The following is a 22,254-nucleotide window of genomic DNA, read 5'->3' as shown; positions in this document are numbered from 1 at the left end:
ACATATCATGCTTGTGGACCCAAAAATGTGAAGAAGTCAATTACTTTCAAATTTATATATGCTTTGAGAACAACTTGATAAAAAATCTCATCAGGCATTTTTGTAGAAATTGACAAGTTCATCTTAAAATTTACATGACTAGAAAAAGAAATTCTACACGTGTAAATTCATTCCTGGGGGAATAAGAAAGTGGCAAAGTTTACAAGATTTATGACCCGATATGGACATGTTTTGACAAATGTGCAACCAATGAGACCCATATCACAGATTGTCGGGAGAATGTTATTACCCAGATGTGAGGAACACACTCTGAGGTGCATGAAGTGGATTCTGTTGGTATTGGTGGTTGAGCTATAGGGGATGAATCTCCCCTTTTCTGAAGGCCCAACCTGATTAACTTTTACGTATCCACATGTCCATGGATGACTCCTGTGTTTCTGGACAAGCTGAGTCTACCGAGGTCTCAGGGGTGGAGCTTGTGGCTGAAACCTGAACAAACCAGTGGTGAGTCTCTAGTCTTCAATCACACTTGATTGTTCAAGAATGGAGGGATGCATGAGGGGCAAGTGACAGGGTGATCCAGTAGACTGAAACCCAACATCTCTGTTTTCAATCAAGGAAAGAGATTCACTCTTCATGTTATATGTAGTGGGGGGAATTTTGAGCGTAGGATCGAGTGTAAGATATTTCTAGAGGATGCAAGGCAAATCTCACTGAAAATAGAACCATCATCAAGGAACAAACAGAATGAACAAAGTCCTTCAGTCTCATCATTTGAGTTATAAGCTCAAGCATCATCTCTCCCTCTAACCTTCCCAGGACCATGAGCCAATCATTTCTATTAGTATTGTAGACAGCTTGAGATATCCCCTCCCTGCTTATCCTGTTGAAAGCATTCTCCTTAGTCCAATGTTGTGGAACCTTCAGGAATTTATAAAATTACTAACCAGCATGTGGAATAGTGACTGGAACATGAGAGGCATAATTCATCTTAAAAATGGTTTTGTGGGATCCCTGGGTGGTACAGCGGTTTAGTGCCTGCCTTTGGCCCAGGGCGCGATCCTGGAGACCCGGGATCGAATCCCACATCAGGCTCCGGGTGTATGGAGCCTGCTTCTCCCTCTGCCTGTGTCTCTGCCTCTCTCTCTCTCACTGTGTGCCTATCATAAATAAATAAAAAAAATTAAAATAAAAATGGTTTTGTATCAATAATAATAATTATTATTATGTGTTATAGTAATAATATAATTTATAATATTTAATGATAAATATATAAATTTTACTTATAATAATTTAATGTTATAGTAATTATTATTATTATTATGTGTTATATGTAACAAGAGTAAAAATTAGCAATAAAAGTAAGGACTACTTATGTCTTAGGGATGAGTATGAATGTGGGCCTTACCTTGGGGCCTGAGTCCGGGGTCTACAGAACCTGGCCCACTTTTCCCTTTCCTACTGCCTCCTCGTTTCTTCTTCACCAACACCTACAAACACACAGTTCATGTCTCAACAAAAGATCCCTTCTCTTGATGTTGTTCCCTTTGAAATGAAGACACCTCTTCCTTTCAACTCTCACTTATTTCAGCACCTGCACGAGCCTCTGAAGTGTACAAGCCACGTTCGGGTTTCAAATAATTCCCTTTCTTGGATAAGAGGAGGAGGAAAATTGGTCATTTGGGAATAATCACCACTTTCCACTCAAGTTCCTCTCCCTGGCAACAAGTGTGTGTCACCTTTAAGGTCACCTCTCAATTTCCATGGATCCCTGAAGTTGTTCTGAACTATATAGTCCTTTAGATTCTAGGAGAATTCTTGTTTGTTTTCATTTATGAAGGTTTCAAAGCAGAAATTTATATAACACCTTATTCAGACATCATGGCCGTGTTCTATGGTTGCTACTGGCTTTAGTACCCTCCTTGGGTTTAGTCTGACTTCATTCTGCTGAAACCTTAGCTCATTTCTCTTGTCCCATTCTTCAGTGGGGAAGAACAACTGTTCCCCATTCTTCACAGGCTACAATGTGGTTTTAGGTGTAAGCAAGGACACAATACTCCCTCATCTGTTTTTCTCTTGCTGAATCTCCTCCTAATGCTAAGTGGACATACTGCAACCTTTCAAGCTAATTTTAAAGCACTTTGGGCAATACTATTAGAAAAATCTACTGACCCATCTCTCTGGGTCTGGCAGGATGACCTCCTCTCAGACAGCATATTCCTTCTTCTTTTGAGATGCTAGGATCCTGAAGGAGAAGGAATGAGTATCAAGATTCCCTCATATCATTTCTTCAGAAATGTCCTAATTTCAAATTGCCTACCTTCTCCTTTGAATCTACAGATAAAGAGAAGTTCTCTGTCTTCTAGCAGTTTTAGTATAAATTGTAAGATAAAGTTTACATAAATGGAAACATTGGGAGCCATTCCTCGTGTAAGAGCTAACATAGAATTTATTTTCATGTATCAGAAATCCTTTCCATCAAACCTGATCCTTTGTTGCTCTTCTTAAGTTCACAAGATAGTGGAAGTAATTTTTTAAAGGTTTATATGTTTATTTCTGAAAGAGAGAGAGAACATCAGTGATAGAGGCAGAGGCAGAGGCAGAAGGGAGGGAGCGAAAGAATCCCAAGCAGTGTCCGTGCTCAGTGCAGAGCCTGATCCAAGGCTCCATCTCGTGACCCTGAGATCCTGGCCTGAGTCAAAAATCAAGAATCAATGGCTTAGCCACTGAGCCACTGACCCATCCTTGGAAGTAACTTTTATAGCTCACTTGGGGCAACGAGATCAATTGGTGAAATTATGACGAAATCAAAGATTCAAACAGGTAAGACCAGTAGATTCAAAATCATCTAACCTGAAATCCTCACTCCACATCCATTCATCTCTTTAATAAATAGAGTGAGTCATTTATAGTGGCTTTTCTAGTCCTGAGGATAGAAAATAGACAAACATGCTTTCCCACATGGAGCTTACTCTGTCTTCAGGAGAAAGAAGCACTAAACAAATTATATTTTAAAAACCTAGAACATTATATAGTATAATTCAGTGACAAAAATTATATCAGGGAAGGGAGATGTGGATTGAGGGGTGCTAGGCTGCTACAGGTGTAAGAGGAAGTGGATGAGGACTCTGAGGCTGAGGGGTGGAAAGAGCCTTGTCCAAGGAAGGGCAGTCGGCTGGACCCTCAGTGAGACAAGAGCCAAGGTCTCTTACTGACAGTCTGTGTTCATTCCTCTATCCCTCCTGCATGTGCTGAGATCAGAAGGCACCCTGCTGAGGGTCCGGCATCCTCATCACTGATGAAAGTCAAGGGAACAAAGGCTGAGCATTGCACTTTAAACAAATATAGTTATATTAATGTTTAATCTGATTATATTATAAAAAAGTGAATCTATAGGTCAGTATAGGGGAGTAGTAGCTCCCCATCCTAAGATTGCATAATTCATTTAATTACTTAGTGCTTTAGTCTCCTTTATTCTGGGACAGTGTTTCTGTGTTTAAAAATGTCTTTCATGACATTGGTCATATGAAAAACATATTTCCCTTTCCATTTTTTGAAAAAAAAAATCTAAATTTCCTCCTTTGGATTTTAAAAAACTCTCCCTCATAATTAGTTTCAGATTATGCATTCCCCACTTGAGTACTACATAGGGAATCTTGTGTCCCATGCGCGGTAATTGAGGAACTCCTATGAGGCCAATTCATGTGGATTTCTAAGTCTGTTGTCTATGCTCACAATGAAATTATAGTAGAGTCAAGGTTTGATGCAGTATAGACTTCTTATTGAAAGATGTGTTCTAGGGATGCCTGAGTGGCTCAGTGGTTGAGAGTCTGCCTTTGGCTCAGGTCATGATCCTGGGGTCCTGGGATTGAGGCCTCCATTGGCCTCCCCATGGGGAGCCTGCTTCTCCCTCTGCCTGTGTCTCTGTCTCTCTCTCTGTGTGTGTCTCAAATAAATAGATTAGATATATAGATGATAGATAGAGACATGATAGATAGATAGATGATAAGAAAAATGTGTTCCTGAGGTTTTGGTATGAGTTAATATCACTCCAGAATACGTTCTTCCCATCAAAGGCTTTAACTCTTTTTTGTTTGCTTGTTTTATTTCAGGACAATGGTGATGAAGAGATGCCAGATAAAAATTACCACAATGTTCAAGAAACTTGAGCAGGTTTTTGAACAAATAGTTGCCAGTGTGCAAAGTCAACATCCAGCAAGTGTGATGATTCAAGCCTGGGAAGGTAAATGTCAGGGTAGAGGGAGGTGAGTAGGAAGAAGGAGACATGATTGAATGTCAAGTTCTGCTTGCACACGATACCACTCAACGGAAGAAAATTGTGGATCTCTGAGTGCTGTCAGATGCCCAGGAGGGTAACGATATGATGAAATATTGCTGGCATAAGAGTGAGGAGAGGGAAATGAGGAGGAAAAAGGAGGATGCTCTAAATACTCCAAGGTGCACCTGACACTGTTATCAGAAAGATGTTTCCCTAGGAAATCGGCGAGGACCCTCTCAAAGTGTCATTGTTTTCAGATTTCCAGGAAGGGCATTTGGATGCCTGAAAATACCGCAAAGCTTGCAACACTTAAGTAAAATAAAGGTGATTATTTAGCAAAGATTGGTTATGGTCAAAGGATGATGGGAGCTTTAGATTAATGGAGTATGACAAAGGCATTTGGACTTGAGAGAAGTGGAAGGAGTCACAGGAAGAGCTTCAGAAATGAAAAGAATGCAAAATACAATAAAGGAAGAAGCAACAATGCAGTAATCCTAGAAAGATAGAGATAAAAATAAAGTGACAATGTGGGAACAATCACTCTTCTGAATGTTTAACTTCACAAAAGCGCATTTTGTGGTTTGCTCTGGGTTTCCCAGCAGGGAGCAGCCATCGCACTGAGTGGGAAGAGGACAACGGGCAATGGTAGGGATCAAGCAGTGAGTGGGATGAACCCGGATTGGGAAATGAAGAGGAACTTGAGGAATGTTTGGAAGTTCCTGTTGTTGATAATGAAGAGCCAACGGTGTGGAGCATTTGTGCTTACGAGAGATCTTTCCTGACTGTAAAACAATGAACAAGGACACTTGGAAGTTCTGGAAAGAACCTCCCTGGATTTTCATTATAGGGAGTACTTGTACGGTGCTGATGTACAACGCAGTAGTGTCTATGCTTCACGTTTGTGTGGAATTTACATCTTCCTTTAAGTGCCTGTTGCTTTTCGTGTACCTCTGTGTACATCCAGATTTCTTGGATTCTAGAGAACGGAGACAATAAAGTACCTTTGTAGCTAAACATCATTGGAATTCTCCTTATTTGCTTATGGGCTTACTGCCTGCCTAGGTCTTCTTCCTCTATTATGTCTCATAACTCACATGCGTAACCTGACTTCTGCTTTCCAAGATGTCATCCACTTCCACTTGTCCTTACTTTTTATAGTCTACTCCCTCCCGATCCTTGTTCTCTTAGATCTTCTTTATTGAGAGGGAGGCAGAAAACCAGACAAAGAAACAGAGAGCTAAGAAAACATCAGGTAGTGAGAAATATTATGAAGGGAATAGAATCAAGTTATGTGACCATAGCTGAGGGGTTCTTCAGTTTGGAAGCCTCCGGAGATTCCTCGGAACGGGCAAGGTTGAGGTTGAGATGGGACGGCGATAACGTATGACAGCGGTCACATGTGCTGAACAGAGTAGAAGGACGCTGCCTCTGTATCTGGTCCTGGGTGCACATTCAGATTTCTGACCCTGGAGTTGCTGTGCACTGTGTGTGCCTCAGCTCCTTGAAGGCACAACAGGACCTTTGGTCCTAACTCCCAATCCTACTGGGCCTCCCATCACCATCACCCTCAGCAGGACTTCTCCTCAGCCCTCATCAATGTCTGTGTCTTATTAACTCTTGTTTCATTGAGACTCAGTTGTGTGTCTCTGCCCGTGGCAGCCCATGAAGGCTGCGGAGGCTTCTACCTTCTGAGTGGTGCATGGTGGGGGAGACGGGTCTGGTTTGGGACTGAGTCCTTGATGCTTCTCTCTAGGGCCTGTCTTCAGGGTGAGGCTGCCTTTCTGGTTTGGTCTCAGGGCCCATCTCCTTGCTTTCAGATATGCTCCAAGTGGAATGTGCACCGGGGACAGGGCCCAACCTCATGATCATTGTGAAAATCAGGGATTAGAGAGCTGTGACCTCTGCGTGCCTCATTACTAAGGTGTCAGCAACTTAAGATGACCCCATCGCGTGTTTCTCAAGTTGTTTAATATAAAAATTAGAATAAATATGAAAACACCCCTTGAATTAAATCATCTAAAAGTATACTGTGAATAAAATGAAACACGTGTTATATTGGAAACCTTTGTGATTTTACGAAAGATAAAAATGTTAATAATTCCCATGTGGTGCAAGTCCTCGATGATAAGAAGAGAATAAGGAGAGATAACATGTTATTGAGCAAAACCGCAGAGTGAAAATTCCAGCGGACAACACCTAGATCAGTATGCTCAACTGCGCTGTAATCAGGAAATGCAAATAAGCATGACAAATATTGCTCCTGACCTTCAGACATGCAGGATTAAATCCGGATAGCAGTCACTGCTGGCAGAGAGGCTGGGAAAAACACGCACTTCTATTCTGTTCTGTCAATATTAATTTCTTTGGTTTCTGGGAAAGAATTTTATAGATCTATTGCATTTAAACTGTGCATATGATTTATTAAAAAAAAAAAAAACTTCTGGAGACCTATAGCACAGATATAGAAACTTTTGCATGTAAGGGTCCAGTACAAAAGGTACGGTGGCTTCACGATGAGTAGCAGCAAAATACTAGAAGTGACTTGGATTCCCATCAACAGGTCAAGTCAGTGATGACAAGGAAAGCCAGTGAAAAGAATGCTGGAAGTGTGGACGTGTGGACTTGGATCTCTAGGAAGTAGAATTGGGTGTTCAACAAAGAGAAGACTTTCTGGAATATCACGCCTTACTTGTATGCCGTTTTGTAAGATACGAGCACATGTAGAGCTATGTCTGTAGAGATGCACATTTGCATATGAGAATGAGCACATGGAGAAACTCATTTAACACGTGTTTTTGGGTGGTGGGAACAAGTGATAGCATGGGATGCTAGGCGTGGAGAAGCATGCATTCGCGTATCCAAATAAAAGTTTAGGAAGTGTATTATTACCAAAATAATAAGGACAGTTATCTCATTGTATTGGAAGGTCTGCTGAGTTTTACTTTTACTCCTTAGCCATACTTCTATTTTAAACTTTGTAATGAAAAAATAAATAAATAAAAAAAATAAATTTAGTAATGAAAATTATGAAAATAATAAGACATATTTAAATTTAAAAACGAGGCTGCCATATAAAAGTAAGAAATTAGAGATGGGGGACGATCTAGTGTAATTTCAATTTAGCATTTCCAATATATATAATAATATCATTCTTTTATTTTATAAATTTTTTATAAATTTTTTAAATTTATTTATAAATTTATTTTTCAAATATTTTTATTAAATATTTTAATAAATATTTATAAATTTTTGTTTTTATAATTTTTTATAAAAAATAAATAAATTTTTTTATAAATTTATTTTTTGTAAATTTATTTTTTATTGGTGTTCAATTTGCCAGCATATAGAATAACACCCAGTGCTCATCCCGTCAAGTTAGAGAAAAATTTACTAGTGTCTTTCAGCATATTTACATATATTATAACTCAATTTTAAGATGCACCTAAAAATGCTATATGATAAAGACTCTTAGAAGCATTACAGTGTCATCATAATTCCCATAATGTCATAAAAAAAAATACTGACAAATCCTTTTCCACATTTACTGTGGAGGCTGATACAGAAGACCGATGAGCGACTTGTGCTGGTGGAACCCTTGGTGGGGACTTGGGGTCCTCCCACTGACCCTGGGAATCGGACGCTCCCCGTTATTGGCATTCGTACCTGTGCTGCTGTGTCGGTGGGCAGTTCAGTGCCCTCGACCTCCAGGCCCGCCCCGCAGCACAGGCTCCGCCACAGGGCAGAGGACTCGGGCTCGGCTGCCCTTGACAGTGAGCACGGCCCCCAGCGTCTCAGCAGAGGCGGCTGGAGACAGATTGCAGGAGGAAGGGGCTTCCCGGGGTTGTGGCCGCAGCACGGTGGTCGGCGGGGGGTGTGGGGCCGTGTGGAGGAGTCCTGCCCCAACCCCGCGGCCAGCACGGCCAGTGCTGGGGGCACTTGCACACGCGGTCCAGGTGGGCACCACAGTCTCCAGCACCCTCTCGGCAGGGCGCCTGCATCCCAAGGACCCTTGTCCTGCACAGTCCCAACTCCCCCAGCAGACCCTGCTAGTGGCCTGGGGGTCCCACGAGCCCATGTCTCCCTGCAGGCCCCACGTGCCCACCTCCACCCTGAGCCCCGTCTCTCTGCACATTCAGGCCAGGGGGTGCTGACTGTCTCCTCTCCCTGCACTCTGTGTGCGGGGTTGTTCCCTGGGGCCCAGCTTCAGGCTAGAAAAATCAGGGAACACCTCTGCCATCCAGTGGGTGGGACTAGCCTTGTTGCCTGAGGTCTGACCACAGTGTCAGGGAGAAGGCTTCTTCCCGCCATTGTCCTTCCTTGTTGTCCTCCCTCAGCCCTGGGGCCCACGTGGGGTTCCAGAGAGTCACTCATGCACCAGAACTCAGGTTCCCTTGTACTAACTTCCCCTGGTAACCCACTGTGTGTTTCTAAGTCCAGAGTGGACCCTACATGATGCACATTTGCCGTCTTCCGTCGTCAGCCAACCAATCATCCCCTTCACTGCACCCGGTGAGTCTCCTGGCCTCTGCCCTGGCAGCGTGGTGGGAGGCATACAGAGGGCGCTCAATACAGAGCCACGTGCTGGGGGGGGCCTTCAGGGTGTGTCTGCTTCTGTTGAGAGGCCGTGAGTGGGTGGTGGGCTGCTGGGGCATATTCCACACTGGGGGTGATCCTAGAGCCCCTTGACTCTATGGTTGCTTCCTTCTTACTGATTCTTTTTAAAGACTTTTTCTTTCTTTTCCTTCAGAATATGTTTAAAAAAGAATGTTAACTCTCCACCAGGAAGGGGAACCCTCTTGTACTGTTGGTGGGAATGTGAACTGGTGCAGCCACTCTGGAAATCGGTGTGGAGGTTCCTCAAAGCGTTAAAAATAGATCTGCCCTACGACCCAGCAATTGCACTGCTGGGGATTTACCCCAAAGATATTGATGTACTGAAACAGTAGGGCATCTGCACCCCCATGTTTACAGCAGCATTGTCCACAATAGCCAAACTTGGAAGCCCAGATGTCCTTCAACAGATGATGGATAGAGAAGCTGTGGTCTATGTATGCATGGAATATTCCTCAGCCATTAGAAATGACAAATACCCACCATTTGCTTCGACGTGGATGGAACTGGAGGGTATTATGCTGAGTGAAGTAAGTCAATCGGAGAAGGACAAACATTATATGGTCTCATTCATTTGGGGGAATATAAATAATAATGAAAGGGAATAAAGGGGAAAGGAGAGACAATGAGTGGGAAATACCAGAGAGGGAGACAGCACATGAGAGCCTCCTAACTCTGGGAAACGAACTAGGGGTGGGGAAAGGGGAGGTGGGTGGGGGGTGGGGGTGACTGGGTGGCGGGCACTGAGGGGGGCACTTGATGGGATGAGCACTGGGTGTTATGCTATATGTTGGCAAATCAAACTCCAATATATATATATATATATATATATGATTGTATTTCATTTTCTTTGAGTATATACTCAGAAGGGGCAATATGGCAACACATATTAGATCCATTTATTGTTTGTTTTTTTTTTTTTGTAGGTCTTCATATTGTTTTCCACAGTGGTGCAACCGTTTATATTCCTTTCAACAGTATATTGTGGTTCTCTTTTCTCCATAAGCTTGCAAACACTTCTTACCTCTTGTCTTATTGATGACACCGTTCTAATAGGTGTGCCAGTGCAGGTTTGAATAAACCCTCAAGGCTGAATAGTGAGCTCATCCAGCCTATCAGCAGAGCTGGTCATCATGAGGCCGCTGTATCCTACAGGTTGAGAGAAAGCCTGGAAACAAAGTCGTTTTCTGAAAAATATTCAAATATGGAAACTCTTGATTTAAAACCTGTGTCAGGGGGGCAGCCCGGGTGGCTCAGCAATTTAGCGTCACCTTCTGCCCAGGGCCTGATCCTGGAGACCCGGGATCGAGTCCCACGTCGGGCTCTCTGCATGGAGCCTGCTTCTCCCTTTGCCTGTGTCTCTGCCTCTCTTTCTGTGTGTCTTTCATGAACAAATAAATAAAATGTTAAAAAAAAAAAAACCTTGTCAGAATCAAAGGACTAAAGTGATCTTTCTAAAGGGCCTCTGGCTGTGCTGTTGACTCTCCAGTGGTTTCTCCAAGTACCAACATTTCCCAACTTCATCTAGCCCGGATTCTGATCTGGCACCTCCTGATTGGCGCCCTCTGCCTATATAAGGTCAGGATGTGCAACGCTGGGGTCAGAGTCCTACCTTCTCCTGAGCTCTGACGCTTTCCTCTCTGTGCTCCCTGCTGATCCATTCACCAGCATGAAGGTCCTGGCGTTGCTGGTCCTGGTGGCAGTCTCCACCTTCCTGGTCTCAGGCCGTAAGTAGAGTTCCTTACTTGAAATAAAGTCTGGAGCAAGACTATATCACGGTGTAAGCTCTGTGTGGATGTGGGTTCAGAGGGGCTCAGAATTTGGCCCCTGTGTCCTCCATTCCACTCCCCTATTCATCCCTGTTTTGCCTGAGCGCTCAAGATAGAGTGGACTCTCCCTTTGAGCTCAGACAATTCAGGCAGCCATTGGTTCAGTCTTACCTTCGAATGCCATTTCGATGTTAGTTCAGGACAAGATGTTTAAAAAGGTCATCAGAGATTGGTTTCAGGAAAGCAAAAATTGATCCATATTATGGGGACTTTGGGTAGGGTTTTATATCTTTTTGCCCTCAACATGCGCAGCAAAGCCTAAGGTTCTTCAGCTGTGAAAGCCTGCGATTTTGTCCACATCGTCTCTTCTGTCTACCCCCCAAACTGTTGTTCAACTTACATCTATTTTGTCTCTTTCTCTTTCAGAGGATACAACAGATGCTCTGTCTGATAGCTCTAGTGGTAAGTCTGTACGTGCACCTTCCAGTCATGATGTCTTCCATCCCGGCCTCGTGTCACGGCAGCCGTGGGGGACACAGTGCAGAGACTCCAAAGCAGGAGCCTGGGGAAACACATTCCTGTTTCTAAAGTTCATTGTGAACATAGAAAATACGTTGATTTCTTATACATTATTAGAGAATACACAGTCTCTGGCATGGATTTGTATGAATCGTGGATTACATAAATATTCTTTATGAAAAATGACAAGGTCACATGGTCTGAATTTGTAGTCTAAGTATTTGCGGAGTTTAAGTACAGTCTTTCTGATTCCCCTAAATTGAACGGCTGAATACGTAGCCAGCATGTGAAAAGAGGGGTTAATAAGTCTCAGGTGAAGGAAGAGAATGTAGATGCCGGAGGTAGAGACGTGGGCGTTAGGAGCACGTGGACGTGTGGAATGTTGACTGTGGAACGTAGGGGTGAAGTAGAAGGAGGACCTTACGGGTTGCTCTTTGTAGCAGTATATATGCCTTATTCCCAGGCCGATCTGTGTTGTCCTGTGCGGATCTGAAACCCAGCATCGTGGACCAAAGCTCTCGTATTTCTTGGGTTTCTCCCAGGTTGTCCTGTATGTCCAACACCATCCATGTGTGTCGTGCTCATGCAGACAGGAGGACGATTTCTCTTTTCATCCTCCACAATTGGGGACCTGTGTCCTTTGATCATAAGGGCATAGACTGCAGTCACACCTCACGTATTGAGTAACATGTCCTACCTGCCCTGTGGGGTAGGACAGCTGAGAACAATATCCTGCCTCCTGTGTGAGGACCACCTACCCGGCATGGCTCCAGCGTGGGCTCGGAGAATGAGCTTCCACTTGTTGAGGCAGATGCACGTCACAGATGTAGGGTCGGCCTGTGGCTGCCTGTCAGGAGCTCTGGTGTAAGGAGTAGAGAGCGATAATCGTCATCGATCTTGCCACATAACCTTTGAACATGGGATGATCGATGGGGCATTTGCTCACATTTATCATTGCCAGAATAGGATTAATGTCTCTCATTTCATCTCATGTGGCTCTCCTGGATATTTCTGTAATAGATGGAGTCCAGGTTGAACAGTAGGAGAGACAAGTACAATCCTCTTTCAGTCCTGAACCTGCGGGAAGAGACTGTGGGTTGGTTTTTTCTTTTTTCTTCCAAAGAAACAAAATTCTATTTTTTTAACTATAAATTTATTTTTTTTTATTGGTGTTCAATTTGCCAACATATAGAATAACACCCAGTGCTCATCACTGAGGTGGGCACTTGATGGGATGAGCACTGGGTGTTTTTCTATATGAAACGAAATTCTATTGCTTGAGCCTGAGAAACATGATCTTGTTCTTTCTTCTCTTCTTCTGTACAGTTTACTGCACCCCTCACACTCGTGCATGCTGTGGTGGAAACTAAAGAGTTCCAGTTCGCCCATGGGAGGGCACCAGAAAGCCTACTAGGGGTTCCCTTCTTGCCTCTCAGCCACCATCCCTGTAACTAGGAACACATATGGGTTTGGTGTTTTGTGCCACCTCTGGGGAAAGTATTTGCTTGTGTCTTCTCTTAGTGTCACAGTTTTGTAGGGGAGCCCAAATTCCTTCAGCTCCACAAGGCGGGACCACTAAGAATGAGGCTAAAGAAAGTGGGTAGCCAGGCGAAGGGTGTGACACAGCTGTTGACATTTGCAGAGATGAATTCAGAAGGAGGACTGTGCCTCCAGGCTCATGTGGACAAATTGTGTTTCCTGGGGAAGAGTCAAATGTCTTAGCTGGATCTTTTCTTCCTATTTCAGTTGCCCCTGAAGCCACCAGTGAGGCCCCGGCCACCACAGCTGATGCCGCCACTGAGGCCCCGGCCACCACAGCTGATGCCGCCACTGAGGCTCCGGCCACCACAGCTGATGCTGCCACTGAGGCTCCGGCCACCACAGCTGATGCCGCCACTGAGGCTCCGGCCACCACAGCTGATGCCGCCACGGAGGCTCCGGCCACCACAGCTGATGCTGCCACTGAGGCTCCGGCCACCACAGCTGATGCCGCCACGGAGGCCCCGGCCACCACTGCTGCGGCCACCACTGCAGCTCCTACCACCAAGACCAGCAAGACTAAATTTATCACTAAGAAGCGTAAGTCCGCACCATCTACGTGGTTACTATTTGGGCTACCGGATTACTAGGTTCTCTATTGTCCCAGTAGACTTTAGACGCCCTAAAAAAGCTCTGTTTTCATTATCCTCTAACTCCTTTTGATTTACCAAATCAAGTCAGTAGATAAATCTCAGAGGAGCCTGAGGTTGTAGCTTCTTATTTACCAACCTACCTGCATGGTCTTTAAATGTTTGCGTTTACCAGGGAAAATTCATTTTTAGTAGAAATGCCATTGGAAAGACCAAAGCAGGTGTCCCCTTGGGGTCAGGTAACCATATGTGGTTTTTTTGTTCTGTTTTGTTTTTTCCTTTTTATCAGAAAAGTTTCTGTTTCCTTCAAAGACTTTTCTAAAAATAGACAACAGCCTTAAAATCAGGCTTTCTTGAGGCAGAAGCTTGTGAGCATTCCTCAGGGTATTTTGGGGTATTTTTCACATCCATTATAGGACCAAGACAGTACAGTCTTCCTAGTCCTGGCTCATCATTCCGGTCCTTCAACACTCATGGAACATGGACCACAAAATTTGACTCTGGTATATGCTAGGCATCGTTGTATACAATACACATATCAGTGTCATTTAAATCTCTGAGTCATCCTACGAAGGTAAACATTGTAAAGATGAAGGAATGGAAAATGTACAAGGAAAGACTTTCCCCTTAGCTTAGGGCAGAGATTGGATTTGTGCCTAAACAATCAAAGTCTTGAGGAAACCTTTTCAAATATTTCCTATGCTCTTTGAGTGTCGAGGCCATTCCTTGGCACCTTGCTCGGGGATGTGTAGTGGCTGCCTTTGGATGAGAAAATGATTATTCATCCCCATTTTGAGAAGAAGGCAGTGCTGCTCTGTGTTAGGGTAGATAGAAAACTAATGCAAATTGGCCTACTTTCTGTTCTCTCTAAACTTCCAGCTTCCCCAGCTTCCTGTCCAGAGCTGCCAGTCTTGTTTTTTGGGGGGATGAGCATGTCGTGTTCCCTTGACTCCACAGAATTCAATGTCATTTGACATTTGTTCGTGTCCTTGCAAATTCCCAAGAGAGAAGTCACATTCTTCATCCTTTTTTGAAGCCTTCTTGATTATATATTTTATTCTCTTATAGCCATCCCTGGCTGGCTTAAGAAAACACTGAGATGGAATTAGCCTTGGCCTTCTGCGTTTGTTCCTGCTGGACTCGGCCACTTGTCTCTTCATTTGATTACTTCACCCACTTACCATGTGTACCAACTATCTCTTAACCCCAATAAATGTATCTGTTTTCAAATAAAAAACAACATTGAGCAACATCACAAATCATATATTTTTAAGAGGTTGGAGGGTGGTTTGTCCAATGATTCAGTCAATCCCAGTGACAGATACTTTGAATTTTTTCCAGTCCTTCCTGTGTGACTGTGTATTGGACTTTGTCATGTGTACCCAATTTTTTATTTATTTTTTTTTTGTGTGTGTACTCAATTTTTAAACATACTACACAACTATAGGGCCCATCTCCAGAGTTTAGAGGTTTCTCTCACCTGAATGCACTAGTCAACATTTACTAAGCACCAACAGCCATTTTTGATTCCATCAAACTCTACTATGAACTGAGCCATATTTAGTCTCTTATCGGCAAAGACTTAGCAGGTGAGAAGCAGGAAAGCAGCCCTGCCACCTGGGAACTAGCCTGGCACAGCAGGGCTTCGGGGGCGTTAGGGCTGAGCTGGGCGAGGGCTGGGAAAAGTGCTCCCCTATTGCACACATGCAAAGTCACAGAAGGCCAAGGGCAGACACGGGCGCTCAGTGACTGTGATGAATGGAGGCAAAGAGCAAGGTCACTTCCAGTGTTGTTTCCATGCAGACAAAAGCAGTGTCTGTGCCAAGCCCACAGCAGCACGGAGCTCTTTTTCCTGGTTAATGAGTGATGCTGCTTATTACCTATCAGAGCTTTTGCCTCTTGCCAGTCTCTTCTCTTTCTAGAAAAGTTTTGTTAAGTTCCCCAATCATTGCATACTTGTGCTCCCTGACACCATCCAGTCCAGGGTGGAGGCCTGCTTCCCTGAAACCTCCCCTAAGTCACCTAACTCAAGCCCAAATCCTACGTGAGTGTTTTCTAACATCCTTGAGCTGAGATGCCCCTTTGCAATTCCCCATGTATATGGTCTCCCCCAATGCTATGATGATCACGCCAAGCTCCCGACCTACAGCTGTGCTCCTGGTGGGTTTTGGATGGAGGGCTTTGTCACCCGAATGCATAATGGGGTGAATATTGTGTATGAAGGAGTCGTGGTGTGTTTTCCTTTCCAACTGTGGACATATGCCCAATTTTCACACACTTGCTAAATGAGAATGTTTCGATTTTCCCTGGTTCTTACTAACAGTCCACTAAGCAGTGCGCAATTCATGAAAAGCAACATGTCCATGCTCTGATAGGGAAATGGTTGAGTTTGGTATTTTATTCCCACTAAATCTGTTTTATTATTTCAAATGAGTCTGGCCTGCCAATGGATGAGAGGTGAAGGAGACTACTGAAGATTAAATTGGCGTATTCGGATTGTTTGAGCTGGGATTGACGTCATGAGGGCTGTGCAGGAATTGCTAAGGGCCAAGATGGAGTGGCGTACCCTAATAGACGTAGCTAACACCTTCTTTTCCATACTAGTTGGAGTCACCCCTGCACACTCTGAATTTCATAGAATAGATCTCAGTGTTTGTTTACTGTGTATCCACAGGGAAATGTGTGTGTGTTAGCATGTTACCATAATTTAGTTAGGATTCAGAGTTAATGACCAGTAGGGGCAAATTAGCACATGTTGCAATTATTCTTGCCTCAGAGGAATGAACTAAAAAGAAGGAAAATCTTTAGTATCCATAGGACACCTAGAGGGAAGTTGAAACTGCCAGCCCATATTTCAGGTCAAGTGCCACGTGTGAAATTCCTGAGAATTACTTCAGCTGGCACAGTAGAAATAGTGCTTAAACTTTGCGACACTTTGGCACGTTTTTCAGATCATACTAATAAGCAAGAAGGTCAGAGATTATTAGGACTGTTCTGTTGTTGGCAAAATCATGCTGGTCCTGTAGAAATCCTGGTAGCCTCTTCTCACAAGGTGACCAGAGAGTCGTCTCAATTCCAGGAGACCCTGAGCTAAAATTGTTGGCGGATTACCTGAAAGCTGGCTCCAGGGTAGGCCCTATGAGCCACAGGGTGTGGCTACACCATACAAGTCTCTGTCGTCATACATACGCGGCATCTGATACCCGCGGTAGAAATTGAAGAGGATTTCTCTGCAATGCAGTCTTGTATTTTGGATTTGAAAACTAATTGAGCATATTCTTCTCCCAGAGTATTTGAAAAATAGCTTTTAGCTGGGGCAGCCCGGGTGGCTCAGTGGTTGAGCGCCGCCTTCAGCCCAGGGAGTGATCCTGGAGACTCAGGATCGAGTCCCACGTCGGGCTCCCTGCATGGGGCCTGCTTCTCCCTCTGCCTGGGTCTCTGCCTCTCTCTCTCTCTCTCATTAATAAATAAATAAAATCTTAAAAATAGCTTTTAGCTTCTTATTGGTGTTTAATTAAACCAAGTCCTTCCACTGAAGAGCACCAGGTGACCTCTGGTTTCCTGTGTCTCCTGGATGATGACAGAAATGGTCAAATATGTGAGCGGTGGCATGGAAATATTCACTCATAGAGGGGCAATTTATTTTTAAGAACATTGTAGCGAAAGAAGTTTATAGAAAGTCCCACACAGGGACGCCCGGGTGGCTCAGCAGTTGAGCGCCTTCCTTCAGCCCAGGGCGTGATCCTAGAGTCCCAGGATAGAGTCCCACATCGGGCTCCCTGCATGGAGCCTGCTTCTCCCGCTGTGTCTCTGCCTCTCTCTGTATCCCTCATGAATAAATAAAAATAAATTTTTAAAAAAGAGTCCCACACAACACAAGCAAGCTGTGTTGCTACTTGTTGGGTGGAAAATAGAATTGCAAGGAATATCCCTGACCTCATCACTGAGTGGTCTGATGCAAGACGGATGGCTGGATTTCCAGTGGGATGTCTTGTGTTGAGCCCTATATTGCTGTTTGGAAGTCAGTTTGCAGCAGATTTTGTTGGTACCAAAAGTCTGATGAAAATGTGCAAGGTTAGGCTTGCCCAGAGAGTAGAATTAAATAGGCTTCATTTAGCTCTGGACAAGGTGTGAGGCTCCTGTCCCTAGGGAAGCATTTAGATGCTAGTCTGTGGGGTTATATCCAAGAATTGTGTGTATTGTCAGGCTAATGTGCCCCAGGCCATTAGGGAAAATAATGCTACTCCTATGATGCTCTCAGACGAGGGAAATGTTTTTGAGAATTTAGTTGAGGAATTGAAATCATGAGGATATGAAATAAAAATAAATTATTGGCTAAGAAAAGGATCGAAATGCTGACATAGCTCCCTAGGTAACTTTGGGTCCTAAAGGAGATGGAGATGCATGGGGAAGCTCAGGACAGGCCCCCATGGACTGGAGAGGACACAGCCCCCTTGAACACAACAAGGGGAAATGATGTGCACAAGAAAATGCATCCAGTATTTACCAGAAGGGTTTTGCTCACAGCAGTTGTGGGTGAAATTAGCTAATATGGGCAAGTGAACCACATGGAACCTCTCATGGCAGCCCCAGGATTCTGTAACCGGGCGGAAGTGCCGTTAACCAGGCGCCTCTTCTCTAGGGTTTGCTTGTGAAGGAGCAACCCTGGAGATGCAATGAAGGTTTGGGACATCCAATTCTTCATCATTTTGGTCCACTTGAATGTGTTTCTTCTCAGATGATGAACCATACTGCTAGTAGCAACTAGCAATCACTATTTAAGGAACTGAGGTGATAAATAAAACGTTATGTTTTTTATGAAATCCAGTTTTTCAATTTTTTTCCCATTAGGGCTTCTTTTGGTTTTCTATCTAAGAAATGTTAGCATCCCCTACGTTTAGAAAGATACACTTTTAGATTTTTAGATGATTTATGATCAAGTCTTTGATTTTTGTGTATGGTATAAGGTATGGCACATGGTTTATTTCTTTTATCGAACAGGTAATAAGTATAATTACAGTATACATTGTTAAAAACTTTTCTTTCCTCTATTGAACAGCTTTAGCATTTTTGTGAAAAACGAATTATATAAGTGTGCAAGTATTTTTAAAGTCTCTGTTCTGTCCCATTTCTGATCCATTTCTCTAAATCATTATCTGTTTTTTTTTATTATTGTAACTGTATAAGTCTGAAATCAGGTGATTTTTTTTAAAATTAAAAAATATTATTTAAATTCAATTTAGTTAACACAGAGTGTATTATTAGTTTCAGGAGTAGAATTTGTGATTCATCAGTTGCCTATACCACCCAGTGCTCATTACATCAATCACCTCCTTATGCTCATCACCCAGTGACCCCATCCTCATCCCCCACCCACCTCCCCTCCAACAACCCTCGGTTTGGTCCCATATTTAAGAGTCTCTTGTGGTTTGCCTCCTTCTCTGTTTTTATCCTGTTTAATTTTTTCCTTCCCTTCCTCTACGTTGATTAATTTTGCTTCTTAAATTTGACATATGAGTGAAATCCTATAGTATTTCTCTGATTGACTTATTTCATTTAGCATAATATCACCTAATTCCAGCCATGTTATTGCAAATGGCAAAATTCCATTCTTTTTAAATGGTTGAGTGATATTCCTGTGTGTGTGTGTGTGTGTGTGTGTGTGTGTGTGTGTGTGTGGTGGTGGTGTGATTCTTTTAACTTTCTTTCTAAGATGGTGTTTTTAGCAACCTATCAGTTTTTACTTTGTCACATACACTGTGGAATCTGTATGTCAATTTTTACAAAGAAGCCTACCAACACGTTGATTGGGATTGGTTGAAGATATAAATAAATATATTTCAAAATAATTGTTTTTTTCTAAGACATGAAACTAATGATTCTATATTTATTAAAGGTGATTTTTATATATTTTTATTTGAGTTTGATTAAAGGTGATATGATTTGAGTCATCAATGTTTTGTAGCTTCACTGTAGAGGTGTAGATATTTTGGGATTAATTTGCCCAAAAACAAATATATATTTCCCATGTTGTTTTAGAGAGTGATTTACAAATGTTCATTTTCCCATTGATCATTACTAACAGGTAAAAATAGAATTGTTAATATGTTGAATTGCTATCTTATGATGCTACTTAAGCTATTTTTTCCCAGTAGATTTGTGTGTGTGTGTGTGTGTGTGTGTGTGTTTCTGAGTGGTTGTATGAGTGCCACCAAGTCATCTGCAAGGAATGCCAGTTTACTCCATTGTTTCTGAGTTTTATATTTCTTTTTCTGTTTTTCTTGCCTATTACAGTGGCTAGGACCTTCATAAAGATCACATAGAGGTGATAAGAGCAGAGATCTTTACCAAATTCTGATCCTGATATTAAGGGAAAGCATTCAGGGCTTCTCCATTGAATATATTATTAGTTGTAGCATTTTATTGAAAAATGCTAAATACCATTTAGCAGATAGAAAAAATTTCTACTATTCCTAATTTACTGAGAGTTTTCTTCTCTCTCTCTCTCTCTCTCTTTCTCTGTGTGTCTCTCTCTTTCCATCTCCCTCTTTCTATTTCTCTAAAAAAATAAATAAATAAATCCTTTTAAAAATATTAATTCCACCTGCAAGTGCTTAACAAGAGCTCAAAGATTCAGTTTAGACAGAAAATATTTCTGATACATGAAAAAAAATTCTGTTACCACGTACACTAGAAATGGCTCCCAATTTTTCCATTTGTGTGAAATACATTGTCCAATATATACTAAAATTGCTAAAAGACAGAGACTTCTCATTCTCTGTAGACCCAAAGGTGGAAGGTAAGCAATTTGAAATAAAGCTTTATTGACTCTCTGAAAGGAATGGTATGAGGGAATCCTGGGACCCATTTCCCCTCCTTGAGAATCCTAGAATTTCAACAGAAGAAAGAGTCTGGTCATCCTGCCCAGAGTCAGAGAGCTGAGTTAGATGATTTCTCTAAGTTCTCTGTTCCTCAGAGTGCTGTAAATTAGACTGTAAGGTTGCAATCTATCCAGTGGGCATTAGACGAATACAGCTAAAGAAAGACATACAGGGTGAGTAATGAGTCCTTGCCTGTATGTCCAAGCCATATTGTTACCCGTGAAGAGCTTAGAACAGTTGTCCTTCCTGCTAAAAGTATGGGACAAGAGAAACGAGCTAAGGTTTCAGCAGAATGAAATTTAGACTAAACACCAGGGGGACCAACTGCCAGTAACAACCAGAGAACAACATGGTCATGGTGACTGAACAGGATGCAAAGGAAAATGCTACTTTGGAACACCTGCAAACTAAAAGAACAAGAACGCTCCATAGAATTCAAAGGGCAACTTCATGTTTTCATGACAATTAAGAAACCTTCTTTAAGATGACACACACTTGTCACCAGGGAGAACTGTAAGTGGAAAGGGGTGATTGATCCTCCATGACCAATGTCTCAGGACTTTATCAAGAAAGGAAATTATTTGAAACCTCTTGCTCCTGCACTGTGGCTGTACCCTTCACAGTGCCTGTGAAAGTCCCAAAATAGGAGAAAGAGTTGAAATAATGAGGTGTCTCCGCCTAAAGTGGACACTTTCAAGAGAAAAGGTCTTCTGTTGAGATGTGAACAATTTGTAGTTGTTGGTGAAGAAGAAAGAACATGGAGGCAGTAGGAAAGAGAAAGGTCGACTAGGTCCTGTTAAATTCCAGGCTCAAGCCCGAGGGTCAGGCCCACATTCACACTCAATCTAAAGACATAACTGATCATTACTTTTGTTGATAATTTTTACTACTGCGATACATAAAAGTAATTAATTATTACTACTGATGCAAACACATTTTTAAGACAAAAGCCCTTCTTACAGTTCAGCCACTATTTTGCATGCTGACTAGTAATTTTAAAATGCCTGAAGTTCCCACAACATTGGACTAAGGAGAATGCTTTCACTTGGATATACAGGGGGTGGAAATCCCAAACTGTCTACAATACAGGAAATGATTGCTTCACGGGCCTGGGAAGGCTAGAGGGTAAGCTGTCTTCAGTGAAGGTTGAGCTTATACCTCAAAAACGAGAGCAAAGGACTTTGTTCATTCTTTTCTTTCTTTGTGGTTCTTGAATGATGATTCTATTTTCAATGAGTTTTGGCTTTCATCCTCTAATAAATGGCTTAAACTGAATCCTAGGCTCAAATCTTCTCCTACTATACAGCAAGAAGAGTGAAAATCTTTCCTCTGGGATTTCCTCTGGATTCCTAGGTGGCTCAGTGGCTTGGCACCTGCCTTTGGTCCAGGGTGTGATCCTGGAGTCCCGGGATCAAGTCCCACGTCGGGCTCCCTGCATGGAGCCTGCTTCTCCCTCTGCCTGGGTCTCTGCCTCTCTCTCTCTCTCTTTCTCTATCTCTCTCTCATGAATAAATAAATAAAATCTTTAAAATTAAAAAATTAATTAATTAATTAAAAGAAAATCTGTCCTCTAATTCAATACAAAAATATCAAGCTTTAATCTATTGTATCCACCTAAGTCACTTGCCCCTCGTGCATCCCTCCATCCTGAACAATCAATTGTGACTGAAGATCTCAGACTCACTCACTGGTTTGTGGAGGTTTCAGCCACAGGCTCCACCCCTGGGGACCTGGATAGATTCAGAAGAATGAGGAGCCATCTGAGAGACACGCGGATACTCAAATGTTGATCAGGGAAGGCTCACCCAAGAAAAGGGAAATTCACCCTGAACAGCTTAACTACCAAATACTGATGAAGGATTTCATGTATTTCAAGGGTGTGCCTAACATTTCAGTAATGATATTCTCCTGACAAAACTATGTGATAGGTCTCATTGGCTGCACTTCTGTCAAAAAGAGGGGAAACAATTTGAACTATTATGTGAGACTTCGAAGACACGACAGTTAGGAGGGCTCAAGGGCCGTCGTCTTCAACTTCCCATGCCTGTGAGTGGTTCACAGAAGTG

General features: G+C 42.7%; 1 protein-coding gene across 1 annotated transcript; it reads left to right on the top strand.

Moving 5' to 3' along the window:
• The first annotated feature begins 10,473 nt into the window (after positions 1 to 10,473).
• LOC129517349 (integumentary mucin C.1-like) lies at positions 10,474 to 14,559 on the top strand. The gene is made up of 4 exons (XM_055337127.1): positions 10,474 to 10,617; positions 11,086 to 11,121; positions 12,925 to 13,257; positions 14,376 to 14,559. The coding sequence occupies exons 1-4, from the start codon at positions 10,560 to 10,562 to the stop codon at positions 14,414 to 14,416; spliced, it is 468 nt and encodes a 155-aa protein (XP_055193102.1). The 5' UTR covers positions 10,474 to 10,559; the 3' UTR covers positions 14,417 to 14,559.
• The last annotated feature ends 7,695 nt before the right edge of the window (positions 14,560 to 22,254 follow it).

Source organism: Nyctereutes procyonoides, unplaced genomic scaffold, assembly GCF_905146905.1.
Source record: "Nyctereutes procyonoides isolate TBG_1078 unplaced genomic scaffold, NYPRO_anot_genome, whole genome shotgun sequence".
Taxonomy (NCBI): Eukaryota; Metazoa; Chordata; class Mammalia; order Carnivora; family Canidae; genus Nyctereutes; species Nyctereutes procyonoides.
The sequence above is the reverse complement of the archived record's forward strand: the minus strand, read 5'-3'. Positions and strand labels throughout refer to the sequence as shown.

Bases quoted from the DNA above. Each gene is read 5' to 3' on its own strand.
- LOC129517349 (XM_055337127.1), top strand. From the start codon at position 10,560: ATGAAGGTCCTGGCGTTGCTGGTCCTGGTGGCAGTCTCCACCTTCCTG. The intron at 10,618-11,085 runs GTAAGTAGAGTT...TTTCTCTTTCAG, and splicing joins CACCTTCCTGGTCTCAGGCC to AGGATACAACAGATGCTCTG. The intron at 11,122-12,924 runs GTAAGTCTGTAC...TTCCTATTTCAG, and splicing joins TCTGTCTGATAGCTCTAGTG to TTGCCCCTGAAGCCACCAGT.